Source organism: Hemicordylus capensis, chromosome 16 (assembly GCF_027244095.1).
Source record: "Hemicordylus capensis ecotype Gifberg chromosome 16, rHemCap1.1.pri, whole genome shotgun sequence".
In the NCBI taxonomy this organism is placed as follows: Eukaryota; Metazoa; Chordata; class Lepidosauria; order Squamata; family Cordylidae; genus Hemicordylus; species Hemicordylus capensis.
Window position 1 is genome coordinate 16,852,749 of NC_069672.1, and position 20,306 is coordinate 16,873,054.

The following is a 20,306-nucleotide window of genomic DNA, read 5'->3' on the forward strand; positions in this document are numbered from 1 at the left end:
CTGTCTGATCTTCTCAGTCCGCTGGAGGGGAACCAGTTGCTTGCAGGAAGCCTGTCAGGGCCTTGGAATCTGGGCTCTGCCGCCTGTGTGAAAGCTCCCCCCACCCCACCCTCCGCCACACGGCCTTATCTGTGTTTGTCCAGGGTGGAAGGGTCTCCCAGCTGGAGTCCCCCGGTTAGAGGGGGCAGCCGCCGGGGAGGCCCTTAGCAGCCAGGAGGCATGGCCTGGGCTGGGTCGCTTTGCCCTTGGCTGGCGGAGCACCGGCATTCCCAAAGATGCTTCTGTATCCTCTCTGTCTGTTTGCAAAGCAACCCCTGCCCCAGGCCACTGACCACAATAGGAAACCATCCAAACAGTTCCATCCATGCACACACACACACACGGGGTGGGGGTGGGGGACGGGTCGATACATGGAGGCCGGCCAGGAGCCCCCTCCCACAGGCCCCGAAATGTGTCTGGCACCCTGGCCATGAGAAGCTCCTCCGATGCCTGATGCCCGAGCCTTGCTGCATGGATTTCACATCTGGAGTGGCAGGGAAAGGCTGTGCTCTCCGGGGAGTCCTAAACAAACAGGATGAGATGTCCTGGTCAGCTCTGCTTCAGCAGTTTGGCTCTGGACTGTCTCCCTGGGAAGAGCCTTTGTCTGAATAATTTCGTTCCTGGTAGCTGCGGAGAGCATCGTCGTATGAGCAGATGTGAAGCTGCCTCCTGGGCGCAGCAATTGGTCTGCCTAGCTCAGTATGGTCGGCACTGATCGGCAGCCAAAATAGGTCTTTGCCAGCCTGACCTGGAGATGCTGGCTGGGAGTGAGCCTGGGACCAGGGAGGGTCGAGGGTCCCTTCTGGGGGGTGGAGAGGGAGCGCTCCCCGGGCCTTGGCTGACTGGAGGGCCGAAGGTGGGGGCCAGCTCCGACCTTGGGGCTTCTCCCCTCCGCGCCCTGGAAGCAGGCAACCCTCCTCCCTGTGCGGCTCCAGACCTCCGTGACCATTGGCGTGAGCGCATTCAGCAGGCGGGGGGAGCAGCACCATCTCTTCCGTGGGGTGCCCCCTCCTTCCTTGCCAGAAAGCGCCACTCCGCTCCACACGCCTCCCCTCCCCGACTCAGACTCCTCGGCCGTATCGCCACTTCTCCCCACTGCTCCCAGCCCGTCTGCCAGCCCCACCTTGGCTCTTCCGGCAGCCTCTCCTTGGCGTCTTCGAGAGGCCGCCTCTGCACGGCAGCTCAGAGGGAGGCAGCCGACCCCACCCGGCCGCTCTTCAAGCTCCCTCGGAGAGCCACCCTAACCCTGGCTGGCAGCTTCCCGCTGCTGACCGAAGTTCCCTTCTGTGCTGGGACTTGCTCAATGAGGGGGCCTTCTCCCCGCATGGCAGTGGGGGGGGGACCCATCTCTGGCTCACCGGGCTACAGCTGGAGGCGGTGCTGTGGTCCCCACTTGAGGGCTCCCCAGATGTAGCCGGTGGGCCACAGGATGCTGGCCTGGACGGACGGGCCCCCTTGGCCTGAGCCAGTTGTGTCTCTGTGCCGAGTTGTGAGTGTGTGAAAGAGGGAGAGAGAGAGAGAGAGAGAGCAACCCCACCCTCCCTCCCTCCCTCCCTGCATCTGGTTTATTACCTGCTACGAAGCAGAAGATCCCAGCCATGCAACCCAGACAGAAGTGCTGGGGGAGCAACTTGCAGGGGAAATTGGCCGGAGGGGCAAGGAAGGACTCTGGAGTGGGCCCTCCGGGCTCTGGAGGGGGTGTTGGGGTGGGCGGGCGAAGCGCAAGGAGCCCTGTCTCCGTTCCGGGGGGGGCATATCCCGCCCCACTCAGCCCACCTCTGTGCTCCCCACTGCAGGGGGTGCACGCTTCCAAGGGACTGGACGAGGCCTCCTTTCCGGAAGACACGGAATCCGAGGCGGTGCACCGACACTGGAAACGCTACGTGGACTTTTCCGATGACGAAGATCTGCTGGCGGACGAGGCGTCTGGAGGTGAGGGGGTGATGTGTGGGGACGGCCCTTCCTCCTGGGCTGCAGGGAGTGGATGCCCGGGCCCTTCCCCACGGGGCTCCCTCCAGCTCTGGGGCTGGGGCACAGTTGGGAGCATCCTCCGAATGAGTGGCCTCCGTGGCTTCCCCGTGGGATTGTTGCAGGGCGCCCGAGGAGGCTCTTCCTCTGGGGAGCTGTGGATCTGGGCCGCCCTGCTAGGGGGCCAGGAGGTGTTCCTGGCTGCAGCCCCTGATGCTCTCTGGGTTTCCCTTGCAGATGGCTACGGCAGCGGAGAGAACGGCAGTGGGACCGTGGCCCCAGACCTGTTGGTCTCCAGTGTCCAGCCCCTGGTCACCACCGGTAAGGAGCCAGTGGGGCACAGTGGGGCACAGGGTAGAGCGCAGGCTTCGTACGCAGAAGTCTCCAGCGTCTTTGCTCATAAGGGTCAGTCGTAGGCTGCAGGGTCTGGAAAGGGGCCTCTCTCTGCCTGGGACCCGGGATGGCTGCTGCCAGCCAGAGCAGGGAGCACTGGCCTTGCTGCACCAAGACTCTGAGTCAGTAGGAAGCAGCCCCAGGTCCGTATGGCCAAACTGTAGCAAAGGCAGGTGTTTGCGGTGGGTGGAGAGGTGAGAAATGGAACCCCAAGATGTCTGGCTGGAACCCCCTTCTCCCCAAGACAGCCCCTGCGCCCCGGTGAAGGGGAAGCAGCCCTCTTTCCTGGCTTGAGGGCGGGTGGGTGGCACCATAGGGAGTCGTGCCCAGAACGCTTCTCCAGCCTGGGGCCAGCAACCCCCACTTTTCACAGATGGAGAGCGAAGGGTTGGGCGTGCAGGATGGCCAGGAGGTGGGGATGGCACAGAGGGGGCCCCCAGGCGGGGCTGGTGGTGTGGTCTCCTCCTTGCTCTCTTGGGGGGGGGGTGGGATCTGGGCCTTTCTTACATCCTCATGGAATCTGAAGCCTCTGGAGTGTGTGTGGGGGGGCACCCTTCTGCCCAGGGAGCCTTTTCCTTCCCGTGGGCGGAATAATCGCGCCTTGCAGAATGTGTAGCATGCCGGAGGATCGTGCCACTGAGGACGGCTGGTTCCGGATTGGCCTGTGCTGTGGGCAGAGGGCTGGCCGTCCCTCCCGAACCTCCAGCCAGATGAGCCCCAGCCAGATCCCGGCTGTGGGGGGCGTTCTGGAGCCGGCCGAGGCCTGTCTGGAGCACCCCCAGGCCCGGGGGCCGGCACAAGGGGGGGCTTTCTCACCAGGCCGGGAGGAGACATCCCAGCCAGTCTGCTTCTAGGAGCAGGACTCCTCCGGCAGAAGCCTGCCTGCTCATTTCCAGCCAAGCTGCCGGCTTCCAAAAGAGAGCCAGGAGGGATGTCTCGGGCCTGTGTCCTCCACTCTGGTCTCTCTGGGGTCAGCGAGCAGGGGGTGCAAGCCAGAACCAGGTCCCTCTCCCGTGGGAAGCAGCTCAGGTGGGCCCAGGCGGGCAGCGGCTTCCTCGCTGCAGAGAGCAGTAGAGCTGAGCTCAGGAGCAAGGTGGAGAGAGGAGCTCCAGGCCGTTCCCACGATCCTTGGGGGAGAGGACGAGCATCGGACCCCGGTGCAAACATCTGGGGAGTGGGAGGGGAGGGACTGGAGAGCCGGGAGGCTGGGTCAGGCAGCACCGTCCTTCTCAGCTTCTGGCACATGATCCAAATCAGGAGCACACACAGAGCTCCTGACGCTAGTCGGATGCTGGATTCTCCCCCGTGGGGGGCGCTCCCCACCTCTGCGGCCCTCCAGATGTGGCTGAACTGCAGCGCCCATCACCCCCAGTCACAGTTTATTGGGGCCGAGGATGATGGGAGTTGTAGTTCATCCACATCTGGCGGGGCGCAGGTGGGGGGCCCTGTCCTACCCCACTGATGATCGCACGAACTGCCTTCGTATATGGCTAGTCCCTGTTGCCAAAAGACAGGGCAGGGGGCTGGGAAGTGTCGTTCTGCGGAGGTGCTCTTCTTCCTCTTCCTCTTCCTCTTCACTGGGGAGTCCCGGCTGTAGAATCCACCTGCCCCCCTCCCCATTCCTTCCCTCCTTCCCCTAAAATGCAGCTCTCCCCTTCCCTCGCGCTCCACGCCACCTGCCCATTTCCAGCCGGTTCCTTTCCCCCCCCCCACTGCATTCTTCCAAGGTCAGGGTTTGCCCCGCTCCCCTCCCTGCTCTTGGCGGGTGCCCCTTTGCAGGGCTCTGAGATGCACCCCCCCCCCCGGTGGTGCACTCCCATCTGCTCCCGGGACTGGATCTCCCCCGGGGCTCCAAATCCCAGCCCCGCTGTGGCTTCCCAAAGAGCCCCTCTCCTCCATTTCTCCGCAAGGGGGGCAGGGGTGTGGGTCCCCCTTTCAGCTGGCTGGCTGGCTGCAGCCCTGCCCTGCCGTGCCCGGGGAGCGTGAGGCAGCATCCCTCCTTCATCCCTTGGCTGGCTTGGCTCGGGAAGCCCCAGACCGCTCCGCTCCCACAAGGCATTCCAGAGAGAGGCGGAGGCCGCTGGGCGAGGCCTCCCAGCAGCAGCTGCCTTGCGGGTTTTCTTTTCTTATCTCTGGGGGCCCCCAGGATGGAGCAGTTCCGCCCGGGGGACTCCAGGCCTCCTCCTGCAGACCCACCGTCGTCTTCACCCCTTGTGAGCCCCGTCAGACACACCGCCGATGTCCCTCCCCGTCTCAAGACTTTCTCTCGAGGAGACACTCTGGGCACTGTGGCAGTAGAGAGACCCCAGGAGGAGAGTGGCTGGTGGGGGGGTCCCTGTGTGAGAAGCGCATGCTCATAGAAACGTCACAGAGGCTGGCGCTGTGGGTGGGGGCCCTGAGGGCATACTCAGCCACTGGGGTAGCTTGGACGCCTGCCTGCCTGCCTGCTTGCCTGCTTGCCCGCCTGTCTGCCTTCCACTTGTGGCTGGGCACTGTCCTTCTTAAGAGCTGGACTTTTCACTTGCCTTCCTCTCCTCTCCTCAACTCTCCTCTCCTCTCCTCTCCTCTCTTCTCTTCTCTTCTCTTCCCTGCAGCCCTTCCTCCTCTTCCTCCTGCTGTGGGGCTCCCTCCCCCCGCGGGTATGACGGTCTCCGAGCCAGAGGATGACTCCCAGCTCAGTAAGTGGGGGCTGTGTGTGGGAAGGGCCCGAGGCCATGCTGGGCAGCACCAAGAGGGTGTCCGTCTGCATTCACCACCACCACCACCAGCCATTGCTGGGGCCAGAAGCTTGCCTTGGAGACGGACTTTGCAGCTTGCACTCCAGGGAGAAGGAGCTCCGTCTCCTAAGGAGCTCCATTGTGAAGAGGGTGGGGTGCTCAGCTGGATCCCACCTCTGGTGGTGCCGGTGCCGCACCTAACCCTAACCCTAACCGGCTCTGCCACGTCTACGCCCGGGCTTCTGCTTTCTCCAGGGGCCACCAGGGCCAGCCGCGCTTGCTTTGAGGAGGCTGGGCTGAGCACTCGGGTTGGGCCCCAGGGGCACGGCTTGCAGCAAGCTCTTCCGCATCGGAAACAGAGGCTGGGCTCCCAGTCCTGGCCGAAGTCGGGTTTTGCCCAGGTCGCCTGTGTCTACCATGCAGTTGTGTGTGTGGCAGCCAGAGAGGGAGTCTGGGATGATCTTGGCCGCTTGACCGCAGCCCTTTGTAGCCTCCCTGTGGGTCTTCCAAAGGGGGCCAGACAAACCTGGGGAGCCTCCCTGGCCCCTCAGTGGCTATTAGGGTGGCTGCATGGAGCCTCCAGGTTCCGAAGGAGTGTATCTTATTGAGTACCAGATCCCGGAGAGAGACCACAGCAGAGAGTGCTGCCTGCAGGCACATCGCGTTGGCCACCGGGAGGAGAAGCCGGGTCCTGGCCTGTCATGGTCCCCCAGCTTCAGCTGCTGTGTCCTCCGTCTTAACTCCATTCCTGCGGGACGTAAATATTGTGGGGGGCCAGGAGCAGAGAGGCCGAGGGCTTCCAGAAAGGGAATTGCCCTCCATTGGGGCCGTGGGCTCTGCCCTGTGCTTTGGGGACCGGCCGGGGAGACTGACTCAGCGGACAGGAAGGGGGCTGGGCTCATTGTTCAGCTCCGTGGCAGCGGCGCCAAGTGCTCTCCCAGGGCGCCCCCCCCCCCCGTCCACGCAGCGGGCCCTGCTGGGTCTGCCTTAAAAGGAGGCAGAGTGAGCGTCCTGCTTCCTCGGGCGGCGGCTGGAGCAAGCCTCCCCGGCTCCAGGCAGGGCCAGCCGCTGGCCGAGGGGCCCTCCGAGGGTCTGGCGCTGCCGCTCCCCAGCTCGGGCCAAGACCCCCACCTGCCCCCTGGGCCAATCCGGGCTCTGCCACCCCGTTCTCTGGCCGGAGGGGGCAGCGGGGGCCGTGTGTTGCCTCTGCCTTCTGTCTGGCTCCCTGGGGCAGCTTCAGTGGTGCCCAAGTGGCTCTGTGTGTGTGTGTGGGGGGGGGCGCAACGTTGCTCTCTCCTCTCAGTGGGTGCGCCTCATCTGGCACCTCAGATATGCTCTGGGCCCCCTCCTGGCCGCCCTCAGCACCAGGCCAGGGGAGCTGTGGCAGAATCGGCCTGAGCATGTCCCACCAGCCCCCCCCCTTCCCTAGAACAGGAGCAGCACTTGGCCCATGCTCAGAGGACCTGCTGATCTTGTTTTAACCTCCTCCTCCTCCTCCTCCTCCTCCACCATATCAGACATTCCAGAGTTGCGTTTCCATCTCTAAATCCTACTCCTGAGGATGAATGGGGGGGGGGTCAGGGATTTGTTTCATCCCCAGGTGCAATGGCAGCAAGAGAGGCTAATGCTGTGATGGGGGGGGGTCCTTTGTGCCAAGAGAACCTCCCCTCCCCTCCCGTCCACTCCCCTCCCCACTCTTTGACCAGCAGTGGGCATGGCACATTCTTTGGGGGTGACTCGGCAGGCAGGCCTGGGGGCCCCCTGAATGGGGCCATTGTGTGGGTCCCGACAACAAGCCCCCTGTGTCCACGAGCTGCATGGACGCACCCTGGCTCGCTTCCCTGGCTGCCTCCCGTGGTTTGCCGCCCTAGAAAGCACGGGGAGGCTTTGCCCTCCTTGCTCCCCCTCCCCGGCCCAGGGGTGGCGTGGGGCAGATGTGTGGGCAGCGAGGACCCCCTTCTGCAGGGCCGCAACTCCGAGAGGACCCCCTCCCTGGCAGTGCTACCTTTCCCTCTTCACCTGGCCCTTTCCTTCTGCTGCTCCCCCTGCCCCACTGGACCTGGGGGCCCCAAGTGGGGCTGAGGCGCTGTTCCCTCTGGCAGTCCTTGGCAGGCTCAAAGACTGTGGCTGAGGCTCTGGTGGCCCCACATCCAGGGCGCCTCCGCTGCGGACCTCCTCCTCAGCCTTGGCCACGTCACCTGCCCCCTCCCGCCCTTCTCCCCCAGCTGTCGACGGGGGCTAGTGGTGTGGTGTCCTGCCTCGCCGGGTGGCTGTGGGGCCCCGGGCAAGAGCAGCCAGCCGGTTCCAACGTGCAAAAAGGAGGAGATCTGGGGGGGGGGCACCCAGTCGGCGTCAGCGCAGAGGCTCCTTGGCGAGGCGGGGCTGGCCTCTTGGAGCCGAGCTCCCTCTTTGGCGCCTGGGCCAGCGAGAGACTGAGGCCGGCACCTGCAGCGCCACACAGGGGTTTGCAGCTGGGCCGCTGGCCGGGGAGCCTGGCATGCCGCCCGTGGGAAAGCTGGGGGTGGGGAAGGCGGAATCTGGGGGAGACTCCGCCGCCAGCCTCCCCCCCCCCCCGCCAGCCTGGCCTGCCTGCCGAGCTCTTCCCAGCGCCTTCCCAGATGGGGCTCACGGGGGCACTGTCTCCCTTCAAGGCTGCCCCCCACCTGGGCCCTGCAATGAAGGGCGCTGGGAGTGTGGGGCGGGGAGGAGGGTCTCTGCAGAGTGAGCGGAGCCCCCCTCCCGCGTGGATGCTGGGGCACCCGGGGCTCCTTCCGCGCACCCAGCACCCGCGTCCCCGGAGGGGAACGGGCCCGTCCTCCTGGCATGCCACTTGGCGGCCTCCGGCGTGCAGGATCCGTGCGGAGGGGCCCTCGTGGGCGACTGGGTTGGCTGAGAGGCTCTGGGGGCCGGCTGCCTCCCCCATCACTTCGTCCTCCACCCCTCCTCCCGTGCTTTGCCCCAGGAGGGGGTGGGGGGCAAAGCACAGGGCGGGGCTGCTGCTTCTGGGGTGGGGCTGAGCTGCCTGACCCCTTTCTCCACTCTCTCTGCCCCGCTCCAGTCTACTTCCGGGCCCTGGTGAACTTCACCAAGTCCATCGATTACAGCCCCCACCTGGACAACGTCAGTTCCGAGGAGTTCCGGGAAATCTCCGACGCGGTGGTGGACACGGTGAGCCGGGGGCCCTGCCCCTCCCCACGGTAACCCCCCCCCTTCCACTCTCCCCCCAAGTGACGGAGGTTCTTCTCTCCCCAGCTGGAGTCCGAATACTACAAGATCCCCGGCGAGCAGATGGTCAGCGTGGTGTTCATCACGTGAGTTGGGGGGCTGCCAGAGAGCAGCGGCTGCTCTCCCTAGCGGGCTGTTGGTGGGGCAGGATTGGACCCTTCCCCAGCCCTGGGAAACTCAGAGGGGTGACATGAGGGCAACTTGGTGGGAAAGAGGGGGGTGTCGAGGCTGGGGATGGAGAGGGGTGAGGACACACACAGCCCACACCAGTCTATGGGCTTTCTTGCCTTTAGAAGGACTTAGGGAGCTGCCATCTACGGAGTCAGACCCTTGGTCCATCATGCACAGTATTGTCTTCACAGACTGGCAGCGGCTTCTCCAAGGTTGCAGGCAGGAGTCTCGCTCAGCCCTTTCTTGGAGATGCTGCTGCCAGGGACTGAACCCTTCGCAACGGGGACAATCCATGCCCCATATTCCCTTCTGTGTTTTGGGCAAAGGGCAGAGGGGGCCCCTCTCTGTGTGTGTGTGTGTGTGTGTGTGTGTGTGTGTGTGTGCTTTCCGGATTCAACCTTGCTGTTCCTCCCCCGCCCCCCGTAGGGAGAAGGACGGCTACATCTTTGTGGAGCTGGACGTCGGCTCCGAGGGGAACATGAACGAGGAGCAGATCCGCCAGGTGCTGTCCTCGGTCATCGAGAGCGGCTCCATCGCCTCCTACGTCACCTCCCTGACGGGCTTCCAGTTCCGACGTCTGGGAGCAGGTGAAGCCCCTGAGCCAGCCCGGACCGTGTGTGTGTGTATGTCTGTGTGTGTCCGGGCGTGTGTGGAGAGGGGGGTCCCTCTGGGGAGGGGTGCACCTCCGCCGTTAACTCTCTCTTTGCTTCCAGCCCAAACCCCGCCTCCCCCTGTTGCAATGGAGTCTCCAGGTGAGTGTCCAGTCGGAGAGGTGCACTGGGACCTGGAGGCTCCCGGCAGGCTCTGGGGGGACAGGAGCTTCTCCCCTTCAGGCCCTTCCTCTTTGTCGTCCAGGGAAGGCGGCTCTGAGTACTACGGGGCACCGTGGCGTGAACACAGGAAGCTGCCTTCTGCTGAGTCAGACTTTGCTCTGCTTAGAGCAGGGCCGTCTACTCTGACTGGCAGCAGCGGCGGCGGCAGCTCCCCAGAGTTCCAGGAAGAGAGAGGCCTTTCTCGGCCCTCCATGGAAATGCCAGCGGGTGGGCCGGGGACCCTTTGCGAGCACAGCAGGTGTTGTCGGACGCTTGAAGCGGCCTTCTGCTGAGAGGAGAGCTGGTTTGGGGGCAGCAAGCATGGACTGCCTCCTTTGCTAAGCAGGGTCTGCATGGGATTGCGTGTGGTTGGGAGACTACCTGTGAGCGCTGTAAGAGATCCCCCTTAAGAGCTGGGGCTCAGCGGGAGGGCTCCTGCATGCTTGGGTTCAGCCTCTGGCAGCCTCTGCAGGCAGGGCTGGGAGAGAGCCCTGAGCCGAAAACCTTGGGGGGCTGCTGCCAGTCTGTGTAGGCAGTGCAGAGCTAGAGGCACCAGTGGTCTGACTCAGTAGAAGCCGCTCCCGAGGTCCCTGTGAGTCAGACGTTCCGTCCCGCGCTGCCGGGCAGGGCCTCCCCTGGGTTTCGGACAGGGGACCTGGGCCCTTCCGCCTGCCAGGCAGCTGCCCCCTGCCACGATCCGTGGCCGCCCCCCCCCCCCCGCGTGCCGGAGTGCCTTCTGGCTCCGCTCCTCAGCTGCCGGCTGGCGGGAGCTCCCTGGAATCCCGGCGGCCGGAAGAGCCGAGGTCTTAGCGGCACAGGCCCTTGCTGCCGCTGGGGCTCGGGTTTCACCCTCGGCTGCCTCTGGGCAGCTTGACCTTGCAGACTGAAGGGAAGATCGGAAGCTGCCATATCCTGAGCCAAACCCTTGGTCTGTCATGCCTGCTACCACAAGGCCAGGCCTCCTCGCCCTAAATTGCTCGGCCCCTCCCGTCGTGGTTCTTGGGAACAGAGGAAGCTGCCATCTACTGAGTCAGACCCTTGGTCCATCTAGCTCAGGGTTGTCTTCACAGACTGGCAGCGGCTTCTCCCAGGTTGCAGGCAGGAGTCTCTCTCAGCCCTGTCTTGGAGATGCTGCTGCCAGGGAGGGGACTTGGAGCCTCAGATGCTCTCCCCAGAGCGGCTCCATTATCCCCTAAGGGGAATCTCTTGCAGTGCTCACACAGCTAGTCTCCCATTTGTATGCAACCAGGGCGGACCCTGCTTAGCTAAGGGGACAAGTCCCCCTTGCTACCACACGACCAGGAGGCCAGAGGGAGATCCTGTGCAGCCGCGGCTGAGCACACACGCCCCCCCCACACCCCTCCACCCGCTCTAGGGGCCTGTCTGCACAATGCTCCAGCCCGCACTCAGAGCCCAGCTCCTGTCTCTGCACAACCCCCCTCGCCAGAGGCCCCAGGTCCCTTTGCCCAGACCTCCTTGTGCCGTGCCGTGTGTGTGTGTGTGTGCCTTGCCCTGTGGTGTGTGCAGTTCCCGCCAGTGCTCTGGGGTGCCCGGGCTGGGCGGGGTGGCAGGGAGTCCCTCAGCTCGGCTGTGCCTGGTCTGCATGTCGTGGAGTGGCGAAGCCTCTCCGCCTGGCTGTGCCTGCTCCTGCCTCCTGCTGGGGGGTGGGTGGGGCTGAAGTGGGGTGGGCACATTCCTTGACTTATTGGGCACGTTTCTGTCCCGTCCCGTCTGCAAACCTCTGGGCGGTTCACGTTCTAAAACACGACGACGATTGAACACACGGACACAATTAAAACCGTGTCGACTGTAGAGGAGACACGAGAACTCTAAAAGGGTGAATGAAACGCCTGGTTAAGCCGGCCTGTTTCGAGATCTCTCTTAAAAGCATCCAGCGAAGGGGAGGCTCTAATGTGGTCAAGAAGCGCCTCCCAAAGTCCCGAGAGGGGCAGCCCGGGAAAAGCAGGTGTTGCTGCTGACCTGCACGCCATGGGGGGGCAGCCCCTCTAGGCCGGAGTCTCACCTGAGAAGCGTCTTGCTCAGCTGCTGGGGAGTGCTGGCCGGGCACCGCCCCTGGGAGCTGGGGGGCTGGAAAAGACCCTGCAGCTTCTTGGCTCCTCTGGGGCTGGAGTCGGGGTGGGGGTGGGGGTGAGGCCCATGGGCGGCAGTGTAGGGAACCTCGGGAGTGCCCCCTCCCCGACCATTCCTCCCAGCTCAGCCCCAGGGAATTTGCTTGTGCTGCTTTGGTCTGTTCAGAGACAGCGGGGGCCATTTGTGGGTCGCCTTCTTGTGGTCTCCACCACCACCACGTGGGGCTCTCTGCTGGGGGGATTCTGCCCCTTTCCCTCTTGGGCCTCTGTGCCCCTCTCCTGGCACTCTCCCTCTGAGCAAGATCCAGAAGCGAATTGGGGGCGGAGGGGGGGGCACCAGCCCAGCCATCAGGAAGCCCGATGGAAACGTGTGTGTGTGTGTGTGTGTGGCTGTGCCTTCCTTGCCGTGTCTGGCTTGGGCTGGTTGCCCCCAGCTGTGTGCCGTGGGTTTGCTGTGCGCCTCCAGCCCTCATGAAGTGGGGCGGCAGTTTCAGCTCTCCTCGGGAGATGTCTGGGGCCCACGTGCTATGGGGCTGGCATGTACCGGGGGGGGGGAATCACCCGCAAGGCAGAGAGGGAGGTTGCCCCACTAGAGCGGCTCTGTTCTGGAGTGGTCACAACACCCAGTGCATTCGTGGAAAGCAAATGGTGGGGCAGCTGTGGGGCAGCTGCAGAAGAAGTCTGCCCCCCCAGTTGAGAATGGTGGCTGGAAAAGGGAACTGGGGGCTGCCAGGGCGCATCCTCGGCCCTCCCCAAAGGCAGCCTGCCAGACCCCACCGAGTTCAGCCAGAGCGCAGTCCCCCTGGGCAGGGTGCCCTGAGTGCTGCAAGGGGTCCAGCTGCCTCCCTGGGTGCCGCCCCCCCCACTCCTCAGCTCTGGCCCTGATCCTCCCCTCTGCTTCCAGTGACCCCAGAGGTGCGCGTCTGCACAGCGGAGGAGTTTGCCTGCCGGAGCGGGGAGTGTGTGGCCAGGGAGTTCCTCTGTGACCGGCGTCCAGATTGCCGGGACATGTCAGACGAGCTGGACTGTGGTGAGTCTGTGGGGCAGGGAGGGCTGTGGGGACAGAGGCGCCATGGCCAGCTAGCCCGATCCCCGACCTTCCCTCACAAGCCTTTGGGGTCAGCCTGGCTTCTCCCCTCCTGCCCCGCAGAGGAGCCGATGCCCCCCGAGTGTGCCGAGGAGGAGTTCACCTGTGACAGCGGGGAGTGTGTCCGGCTGGCCTTCCGCTGTGACGGGCACCCCGACTGCGAAGACGCCTCCGACGAAGACGACTGTGGTGAGGCCTGCAGAGGGAAACGGAGACTGCCTCCCCCCAACCCCCCCCTCTCTCTCCAGTGAGTTCAGGGTGGTGGGTGGCCTCCTGGCAACGCTCCTGCAAGGTAGGCTAGGACGAGAGAGAAGGAAGCTGGCCTGAGGCCACCCTGTGTCGGAGTGGGGAATTTGAACCTGGGCATTCCTGTTCCTCAGCCCCCTCCTCCTCTCAAGGGAATATCTTAGAGCACTCACACGGAGTCCCCCATCCCAGTGCAAACCAGGGCAGACCCTGCTTAGCAAAGGGGGCAATTCACGCGCGCCACCCCAAGGCCGGCTCTCTTGCCTCCGGGCGCTTGTTCACTTTGGCTACACGCAATGCCTTTGCTCTCCACAGTGGTCGTCACCCCGCCTTCTGTGGGCCTCACCCCCCCGCGGCCAGCCACCACCCGTGCCCCCACCACCACCTCCCTGCCGGTGACCACCCGCCGCGCCCAGGTGACCGTGCCGCCCCGGACCTCCAAGCCCCCGCTGCCCGAAGCGGGGCGGCCCTGCCGGAGGGAGGAAGCCGCCTGTGCCAACGGGCAGTGCATCCCCCGTGACTACCTGTGCGACGGCCAGAGGGACTGCGCTGACGGCAGCGACGAGATGAATTGCGGTGAGTCCCCGGCACGGAGGCGGGCCTGGCAGGGTGGGGGCCGCCTCTGCGTTGGGCGGGGCGCAGCCTGGAGCCCCTCTCCCTTCGGCGTGGGTCGGGCCCCACTTGGAATCTTCGGGGAAGGGGTCCTCAGAGGGCGCTGACCTCCTTTGCCTCCCGGACAGGCACGCCCATCCCGTGTGAGCCCAACGAGTTCAAGTGCCGGAACGGGCACTGCGCCCTCAAGTCCTGGCGCTGTGACGGGGACAACGACTGCGCGGACGGCTCGGATGAGCTGAATTGCCGTAAGCGTCGGAGGGACCCTGCGGGGGGTGGGGGGGTGGGGGCTGGCCTGCCTGACTCGGGCTGGCACGTGTCCTCGGCACCCCCTCCTTTGGGGTCCTCTGCAGGGGAGAAAGTGGGGAGCCTCCCGTGCATGATGGAGGGGTGTGGGGGGGGGCCCACATGCCCCAGTTCACGCGCCTGCCCTCCCCACAGCCACCAAGGGGCCCGGAGACACCTGTGGCCCTGACCAGTTCATGTGCGTGGCCAACCGCACCTGCGTCCCGGCCAGCTACCACTGCGACGACGAGCTGGATTGTGAGGACCGCTCGGACGAGATTGGCTGCGGTGAGTGGGGCGGGGGCCGGGGCGGGGGGGGGAGAGGGGTGGGGCCAGCCAGGTCCCCTCTCCAAGGGCACCCAAGGTAGCCCCCCTTCCCTCTTCCTTCTCCCCTCCAGCAAGCTGTTTTCATGGGTAGACTGCCCTAAGTGTGGAGGCTCTGTTTAGCCGCCAGGACTAGGAGCCCTAGAACGGCATCGCGGTGTGTTCATCACATCCCCTTTTGAAAGCCTTCTTAGCTAGTGACCATCGCCTCCTTTTAATAACAAAACTGTTTGTGTGAGAGGGGCTCCTGTAACATATTGTGGCAGAGGGTTCCAGAGGTGAATGACATCAGGGGATGAGCGGCACCCCCTCAATCTGCGGCTTCTCTTTCTGTTTCCTTCCTCCTGCTCAGCTCCTCCACAAGTGGTCCTGCTCCCAGAAGCGTTCATAGAGGCAGCCCCCGGAGACACGGTCCGCTTCACCTGCATGGCCACCGGCGTGCCCACCCCCCACATCAGCTGGAGGCTCAACTGGGGCCACCTTCCTCCCAGCAGCAGGTAGGCCGGGCTGGGGGATGCCCCCTCCCCTCCCCGTTGCCAGGGGCCGGGGTCTTGACCTCCTGCCTCTGCCTGCAGGGTGTCCGTCACCACCAAGAACGGCTTCGGGACCCTGGTCATCCAGAACGTCAAGGAGGCCGACCAGGGCGCCTACACCTGCGAGGCCATGAACGCCCGCGGGATGGTCTTTGGCATTCCTGACGGCGTCTTGAGCCTGACGCCTGGGCGAGGTGAGCTGGGGACAGAGTCTCATCTGGGGGGCACCCGGGGGGGGGCTCCCCCCACTCTCTCTGCCTTCCTTGGTGTCAGGCTGCCTGCTGGGCCGCAGTGGGAACCAGGAGGCTGGACGAGAGCAGCTGCCTTGGGCCGGATCCTGATCCAGAAGGGCTGTTCTTCGGTTCTGAGGCCCCCTCTCCCACACCCTGCGCCCCTTCCCCATGGCTGCCCCCACCCAGCCCTTGCTGTGCCTTGGAAACCCTTGGACGGAAGGGATCTGTATCAGCAAGGAGGCTGGGCTGAATCTGAACTCGGCTCCGAGTCTTCTTGCCAATTGAAGGCCTCGTCCTTGAGCATGTGCAGAGCGGGATTTTTGCTCACTCCTGTGCGCCTGGGGTTGTGCTGCAAGGGGTGTCCCCCCCCCCAGCTGGCAGCTGACAACCCTCCATCGCTGACTCCCTCCCCTCTGCTCTCAGGGCCCTGCCCCGAGGGACACTTCTACCTGGAGGCTCCCTCCCAGTGCCTGCCCTGTTTCTGCTTTGGCATCACCAAAACCTGCCGGGCCACCAGCCGACATCGCTCCCAAATCCACCTGCGCTTCGACAGGCCTGAGGACTTCAAAGGTGCGGCTCCAAGCTGGGGGGGGCAGGAACTGGGGGGCCCACGGAGACGCTGCTCGGCCCCTGGGAGGGGAGGGGAGGGGCCTCGCTGCAGGCCAGGGGGGTCCGGGCAGAGGGCTGGGGCAGAACGGAGCAAAGAAGCCGGTGTGGGAGTCTGCAAGGGGGCCGGGCCGGTGGGTGGAGCAACAGCCGCTCCACGTCAGAGCGAGGGGGCCACGTTGAGGTCCAGACAAGGCTCAGGAGAAGAGTCCTGCCTCTGGGCACGTGCAAAGTGCCGAGTGGCCCGGGGCTTCCTTGCAGGGCTGTGGCAGCAGCTCCACCAACCCTCCCTCCCTCCCTCCCTCCCTCCCTCCCCAGGAGTCAACGTGACGACGCCCTCCCAGCCCGGGACGCCGCCCCTCTCCCCAACGCAGATGCAGATCGACCCGGTGCTCCAGGAGTTCCAGCTGGTGGACCTTTCTCGCCGCTTCCTCATGCACGACTCCTTCTGGACGCTGCCCGGCCAGTTCCTGGGGGACAAGGTGACGCGCCCCGTCCGAGGGGGCTGGGAAGGGGCTCCAGCTGGGCTGCCCCCTAAGCTCTCCCCAAGGGATTTGGCTCCTGAGCTCTGCCCAGCCAAAAAATGGGTGGCTGAGGATCTGATGCCAAGATTTACACACACCCCCAGCAGACCCAGTGGCCAAGGAGGCCCAGTCTAGGGTGGGAACTGTCATTCCAGTGAACAGACCTTTGGGGCAGGGTCAGCACACGTAAATACACGAGACTAAAGATCCACATCTCTTCCCACGGCAATCAGACTGACACTACAAAACATACATTGCAAGAACTGATACCGAGCGTCATAACTTGTCAATAAAAAAAATCCCCCCGTCTCGGACTTGCCTGCAGGTGGACTCCTATGGCGGCTTCCTCCGCTTCAAAGTCCGCTACGGCTTGGCCAGGGGAGAGTCGGAGCCCATCCAGAAGCCAAACGTCGTCATCGTGGGCAATGGGCAGAAACTCATCTACCGGGTGCAGGCGCCCGCCTATCCGTCGGTGGTGAACCAGCGCCAGATCCAGTTTGTCGAGGTGGGGCAGCTGCGTATGTGTGTGGGTGTGGGGGGCATTGCTCCAGGGGCTGCTCACACTGACTGTTCCGTGTGGGGGCAGAATAACAGGAGACTTATGGGTCCTACAGGCTCCTTTGGTCTGGATGTCTTTTGCAGGGGTATGCATGGATCGTTTGGTGCAGTTCGGTCAGAATTTGAACCGAATTCGGACCGAACTGCAGGTATGCGAACCGGTTCAGTCGAACCAATAAGCTGGGCCAGTTGGTTTGATGAGCCAGCTTGAACTGGTTCGAAGAGGTTTGTAATTGAACCGCTCGAACCGGCCCGGCAGTGCAGTTCACGATTGAATCGGTTCTGCACCTCCCTAGTCTTTTGGTCTGGATGTCCCAGTGTGTTCAAAAGTGGGAAGCTAGACCAGACCACTACCCTGGCTGCCCAGAGCAATCCACGCCACTGTGCGCCCACCGGACCTATCATGGGGAGGCGACTCAAGTGAGTGAGCCAAGCTCCATGCTGCACAGGGAAGCAATGCACACGCACGCCCTCCCAACTCACTTGGGCAGGCCCTGCTCCACTTCAGATAGGCTGTGCCGTTTGGTACTTCGGAAGATGTGCAAGGTCCACCCCCTCAAATCTTGCTAAGAAAGATGCCACCAGGTGCCTCTCCCGCTCCCCGAAGCCCACTTCGTGGCGGGAGAAGAAAACACCCCGACTCAAGCCTGCTGCCCTGCAGGTCCTCCCCACACACCCCCGCCACACACACCTCCTCTGTGCCTTGCCACACCTGCAAGCCTCTTGCTTCGCTGCCATCTCCGCAGAACCACTGGCAGAAGGAGTCGGGCGCCCCGGTCAGCCGGGAGGAGCTGCTGCTCACCCTGCAGAGCTTGGAGGCTGTCCTGATCCAGACGGTCTACGACAACCGGATGGCCAGCGTCGGCCTGAGCGACATCGTCATGGACAGCACCAGCACGGAGGCCACCAGCCTGGGCCTGGCGCGGGCCATCGAGGAGTGCAGGTGCCAGCCGGGAGGGAGCAGGGGGCAGGGCGGAGCAGGGCCTGGGGGAGCCAGCCGGGAGAACGGGGTGGGGGGCACCCTGCTGGATCCGGCCAGGGCCCGTCCTGCTCAGCCCCCTGCCTCACGCCGTGGCCTCTGGAGAGCCCATGAGCGGCAGGGGAGGGGGGGGGTTCCTCTCTCTCCTCCTCCTTCTCCGTCCAGCTTTTCTGGGCCTGGTTGTTGGACTCGCCGTCGGGTGGCTCCTCGCCAGACCGTGCGTTGCAGGGACTGGCAAACTTCATTTGTTAGCCTCGCTTTAGGAAGCGTGGAGGAGGCCGCCTAACCCACGCGCCTCTAGGCAGTTCACACGAACAAAAGCGAAATAAACAAGCCATTAAAAACAACTGAAAATTAAAACTGTTGGGAAGTCCCTAAGAGCCGGGCTAAAAATGGCTTCTGGAAAAGCCGGGCGAGGGCGCCAAGCGGACCTCCCTCCCCGGCCTCCTTGCGCCTGCCACGGCTTCCAGCCCTGCTTGTCCTCTCCCAGGTGCCCCGTCGGCTACTCCGGCCTGTCGTGTGAGCGGTGCGAGGCCCACTTCGAGCGGGTGCCCGGCGGCCCCTACCTGGGCACCTGTTCGGGCTGTAACTGCAACGGCCACTCCAGCTTCTGCGACCCCAACTCTGGCTACTGCCTGGTAAGGTCACCAAAGGGGGTGGCTGGGGCAGAGGGCCGATGGGGGGGGCATGATCTGGCCCCAGGGACTTTGGGGGTGGCTGTGGGAGCCTTGGGTAGCCGGGGGGGGGGGGCGGCCTCCCAGGCAAGGCCCTTGAGGGTTTGAGGGGAACGCCTCCCCCCGCCTGACCCCCCCCTTCTCCTCCCCCTCCAGAACTGCCAGCACAACACCGAAGGGCCTCAGTGCAACAAGTGCAAGCCCGGCTTTTTTGGCGACGCCAGCCAGGGCACCCCTGTGGCGTGCCGGCCATGCCCTTGCCCCTACACCGAAGCTCCCCGCCAGTGAGTACCTGGGGCCCGAAGCAGCTGACAGTGGGGCTGGGCTGTGGGGAGCCCACCGGGCTGCCTCGGACAATGTCTCCCAGGCGCGCCTCGCCGCGAGAGAGTCAGCGTCACAAACTTGACTTGGGAACCGCCTCATCCTCAATTGATGAGGGCTTTGGCCAGGAACAGAAGGCAAGAAGAGGGACTCTGTTCCCGCCGCTGAGCAGCTGGAGCTCCCCACGCACGGAGCCTTTTGCTGGGAAGCTCTTCCTTGGCGGCCGGTCTGTGCGGCACGGGAGGTGAGGCCTGGCCACCTCTGAGCGGGGGCCACGTGGCCCTCAAGAAGGCTGACCCGCCTCCTCTCCTCCCGCCTGCAGGTTTTCCAGCTCCTGCTTCCTGGACACGGACGGGCAGGCCACCTGTGACGCCTGCGCCCCGGGCTATGCAGGACGCCGCTGCGAAAGGTGAGCCGGCCACTCCTTGGCTTGCCTGGGGGAAGGTGGGGGCCCCTTTCCCTGACGGTTTCAGTGCGTCGCAAGATCAGCACAGAGCAGCGTTGCTGGGTCAGCCAGTCAGAGGTGTCCCGGAGGGGAGGCCAGGTGTGCGAGGGACATTTCCCAGCCTTCTGAAGGAGGTCTGTAATGGTTGGATGAGGAGCAGGGTGGGTCTGAGTTCAAATCCCCGTTCAGCCATGAAACTCACGGGTGGTTCTGGGCCAGCTGTATATTTCTTAAGCCTCATCTTCCTCATAGGGTGAAGTGTAGCGTTTTTGTGGGGATAAGAACATAAGAAAACACACACACACACACACACACACACACACACACACACAACGCAGTGTCCAAAGAGGTCCAATCAACTTGGCCACCTCCCAACACCCCCATCTGCTCCCCCCCGCCAATTTGGCTGCATGTTGACCCGGCCAAGCAGCGCCCCCTTTCTGGAGGGACTCCTCTCCCCGGGGGTCTTATCCAATGAGCCTCCTTCTCCCCCCCACCCCCAGATGTGCTCCTGGCTATGAAGGGAACCCCATCCAGCCGGGCGGGAAGTGTGAGCGGATCGGTGAGTGAAGCCCGTGGGGGGCCGTTTCCTCCAGGGATGTTTCATGGGGGCCAAGGGGGGCCACAGGCATGATGGGAAGTAGTGGGGGGGAGGGAACAGGGCTCAGGCAGCGGGACGTTGGGGGCTCCCATGGAAAGGGGCGGGAGCCTGTAGTTGGGGCAGGAGCTCTGTGGGTCTGCTGTCCTCCGCTCCTGGTCTGAGACCGTGGGGCCAGTTCGGCTGCGTGTCTGTCTTGGCTTGCATTTGGGCCCACGGCTCAGGGGCAGAGCGTCTGCTTGGCGTGCAGAAGGCACCAGGTTCAGTCCCTGGCGGCAGCAGCAGCAGCAGCAGCATCTCCCGGGAGGGCTGAGAAAGGAGACCCTTTCCTGTCTCCCCCTGCAGAATCCGCGCAGGATTACACCCGCTGTGACGAGCGAGGGAGTCGTGAGGTCTCCGGAGGCCCTTGCCGCTGCAAGGTAGGGCTGCGTGTCTCTGGGCGGAGTGGCCAGTGGAGTCGGGAGGGTCTCCAACCCAACGGGGGCCGGTTCCTCTGTGGCCAGTTTTCTGTGAAAGCCCCCGGCCTGCGGGGGACTCTGGAGCTTGGCCAGAAAACTGGGGAGCAAACGCAGCCACCCGTCCCACTGCTGCTGCCGCCTTGGGTTTGCTACCTCCCTGCCACACAAGGCTCAGGAGTTCAGCGGAGCCCAAAATAGGGGCCTGGCCCACACAGTCGTCCGAATCGAGGCAGAATGTGGGTTCCCGACACAAGCGGGACACTGTGGAGGACCCAGGCCCAAGGTGCTGGATGGCCCCAGATGGACCTCAGGTCCCTGTCTTGGAGTGGGCCCTCATGATCGCGGTCATGTCGGCTGAAGCCTAGGTTGGAATGGTTGTGTGAACCAGGCCAGGGCGTGCACTTGGTG

General features: G+C 64.3%; 1 protein-coding gene across 14 annotated transcripts in view; it reads left to right on the forward strand.

The window, feature by feature from the left end:
* The window catches only part of HSPG2 (heparan sulfate proteoglycan 2), an 86,168-nt gene that overhangs the window by 16,848 nt on the left and 49,014 nt on the right, over positions 1–20,306 (forward strand). For 10 of the 14 annotated variants that reach the window (XM_053280703.1, XM_053280709.1, XM_053280707.1 and 7 more), the window contains exons 2-24: positions 1,836–1,971; positions 2,245–2,328; positions 4,995–5,078; positions 8,176–8,285; positions 8,370–8,428; positions 8,940–9,100; positions 9,227–9,265; positions 12,320–12,445; positions 12,566–12,691; positions 13,064–13,324; positions 13,489–13,608; positions 13,802–13,933; positions 14,322–14,466; positions 14,545–14,696; positions 15,159–15,305; positions 15,660–15,823; positions 16,191–16,370; positions 17,170–17,366; positions 17,893–18,040; positions 18,233–18,360; positions 18,720–18,806; positions 19,346–19,404; positions 19,786–19,859. In XM_053280703.1, the coding sequence (XP_053136678.1) occupies positions 1,836–1,971; positions 2,245–2,328; positions 4,995–5,078; positions 8,176–8,285; positions 8,370–8,428; positions 8,940–9,100; positions 9,227–9,265; positions 12,320–12,445; positions 12,566–12,691; positions 13,064–13,324; positions 13,489–13,608; positions 13,802–13,933; positions 14,322–14,466; positions 14,545–14,696; positions 15,159–15,305; positions 15,660–15,823; positions 16,191–16,370; positions 17,170–17,366; positions 17,893–18,040; positions 18,233–18,360; positions 18,720–18,806; positions 19,346–19,404; positions 19,786–19,859 (2,919 nt within the window). The remainder of the gene's footprint in view (positions 1–1,835; positions 1,972–2,244; positions 2,329–4,994; positions 5,079–8,175; positions 8,286–8,369; positions 8,429–8,939; positions 9,101–9,226; positions 9,266–12,319; positions 12,446–12,565; positions 12,692–13,063; positions 13,325–13,488; positions 13,609–13,801; positions 13,934–14,321; positions 14,467–14,544; positions 14,697–15,158; positions 15,306–15,659; positions 15,824–16,190; positions 16,371–17,169; positions 17,367–17,892; positions 18,041–18,232; positions 18,361–18,719; positions 18,807–19,345; positions 19,405–19,785; positions 19,860–20,306) is intronic. The other 4 variants (XM_053280708.1, XM_053280715.1, XM_053280716.1 and 1 more) reach the window with 2 other exon arrangements.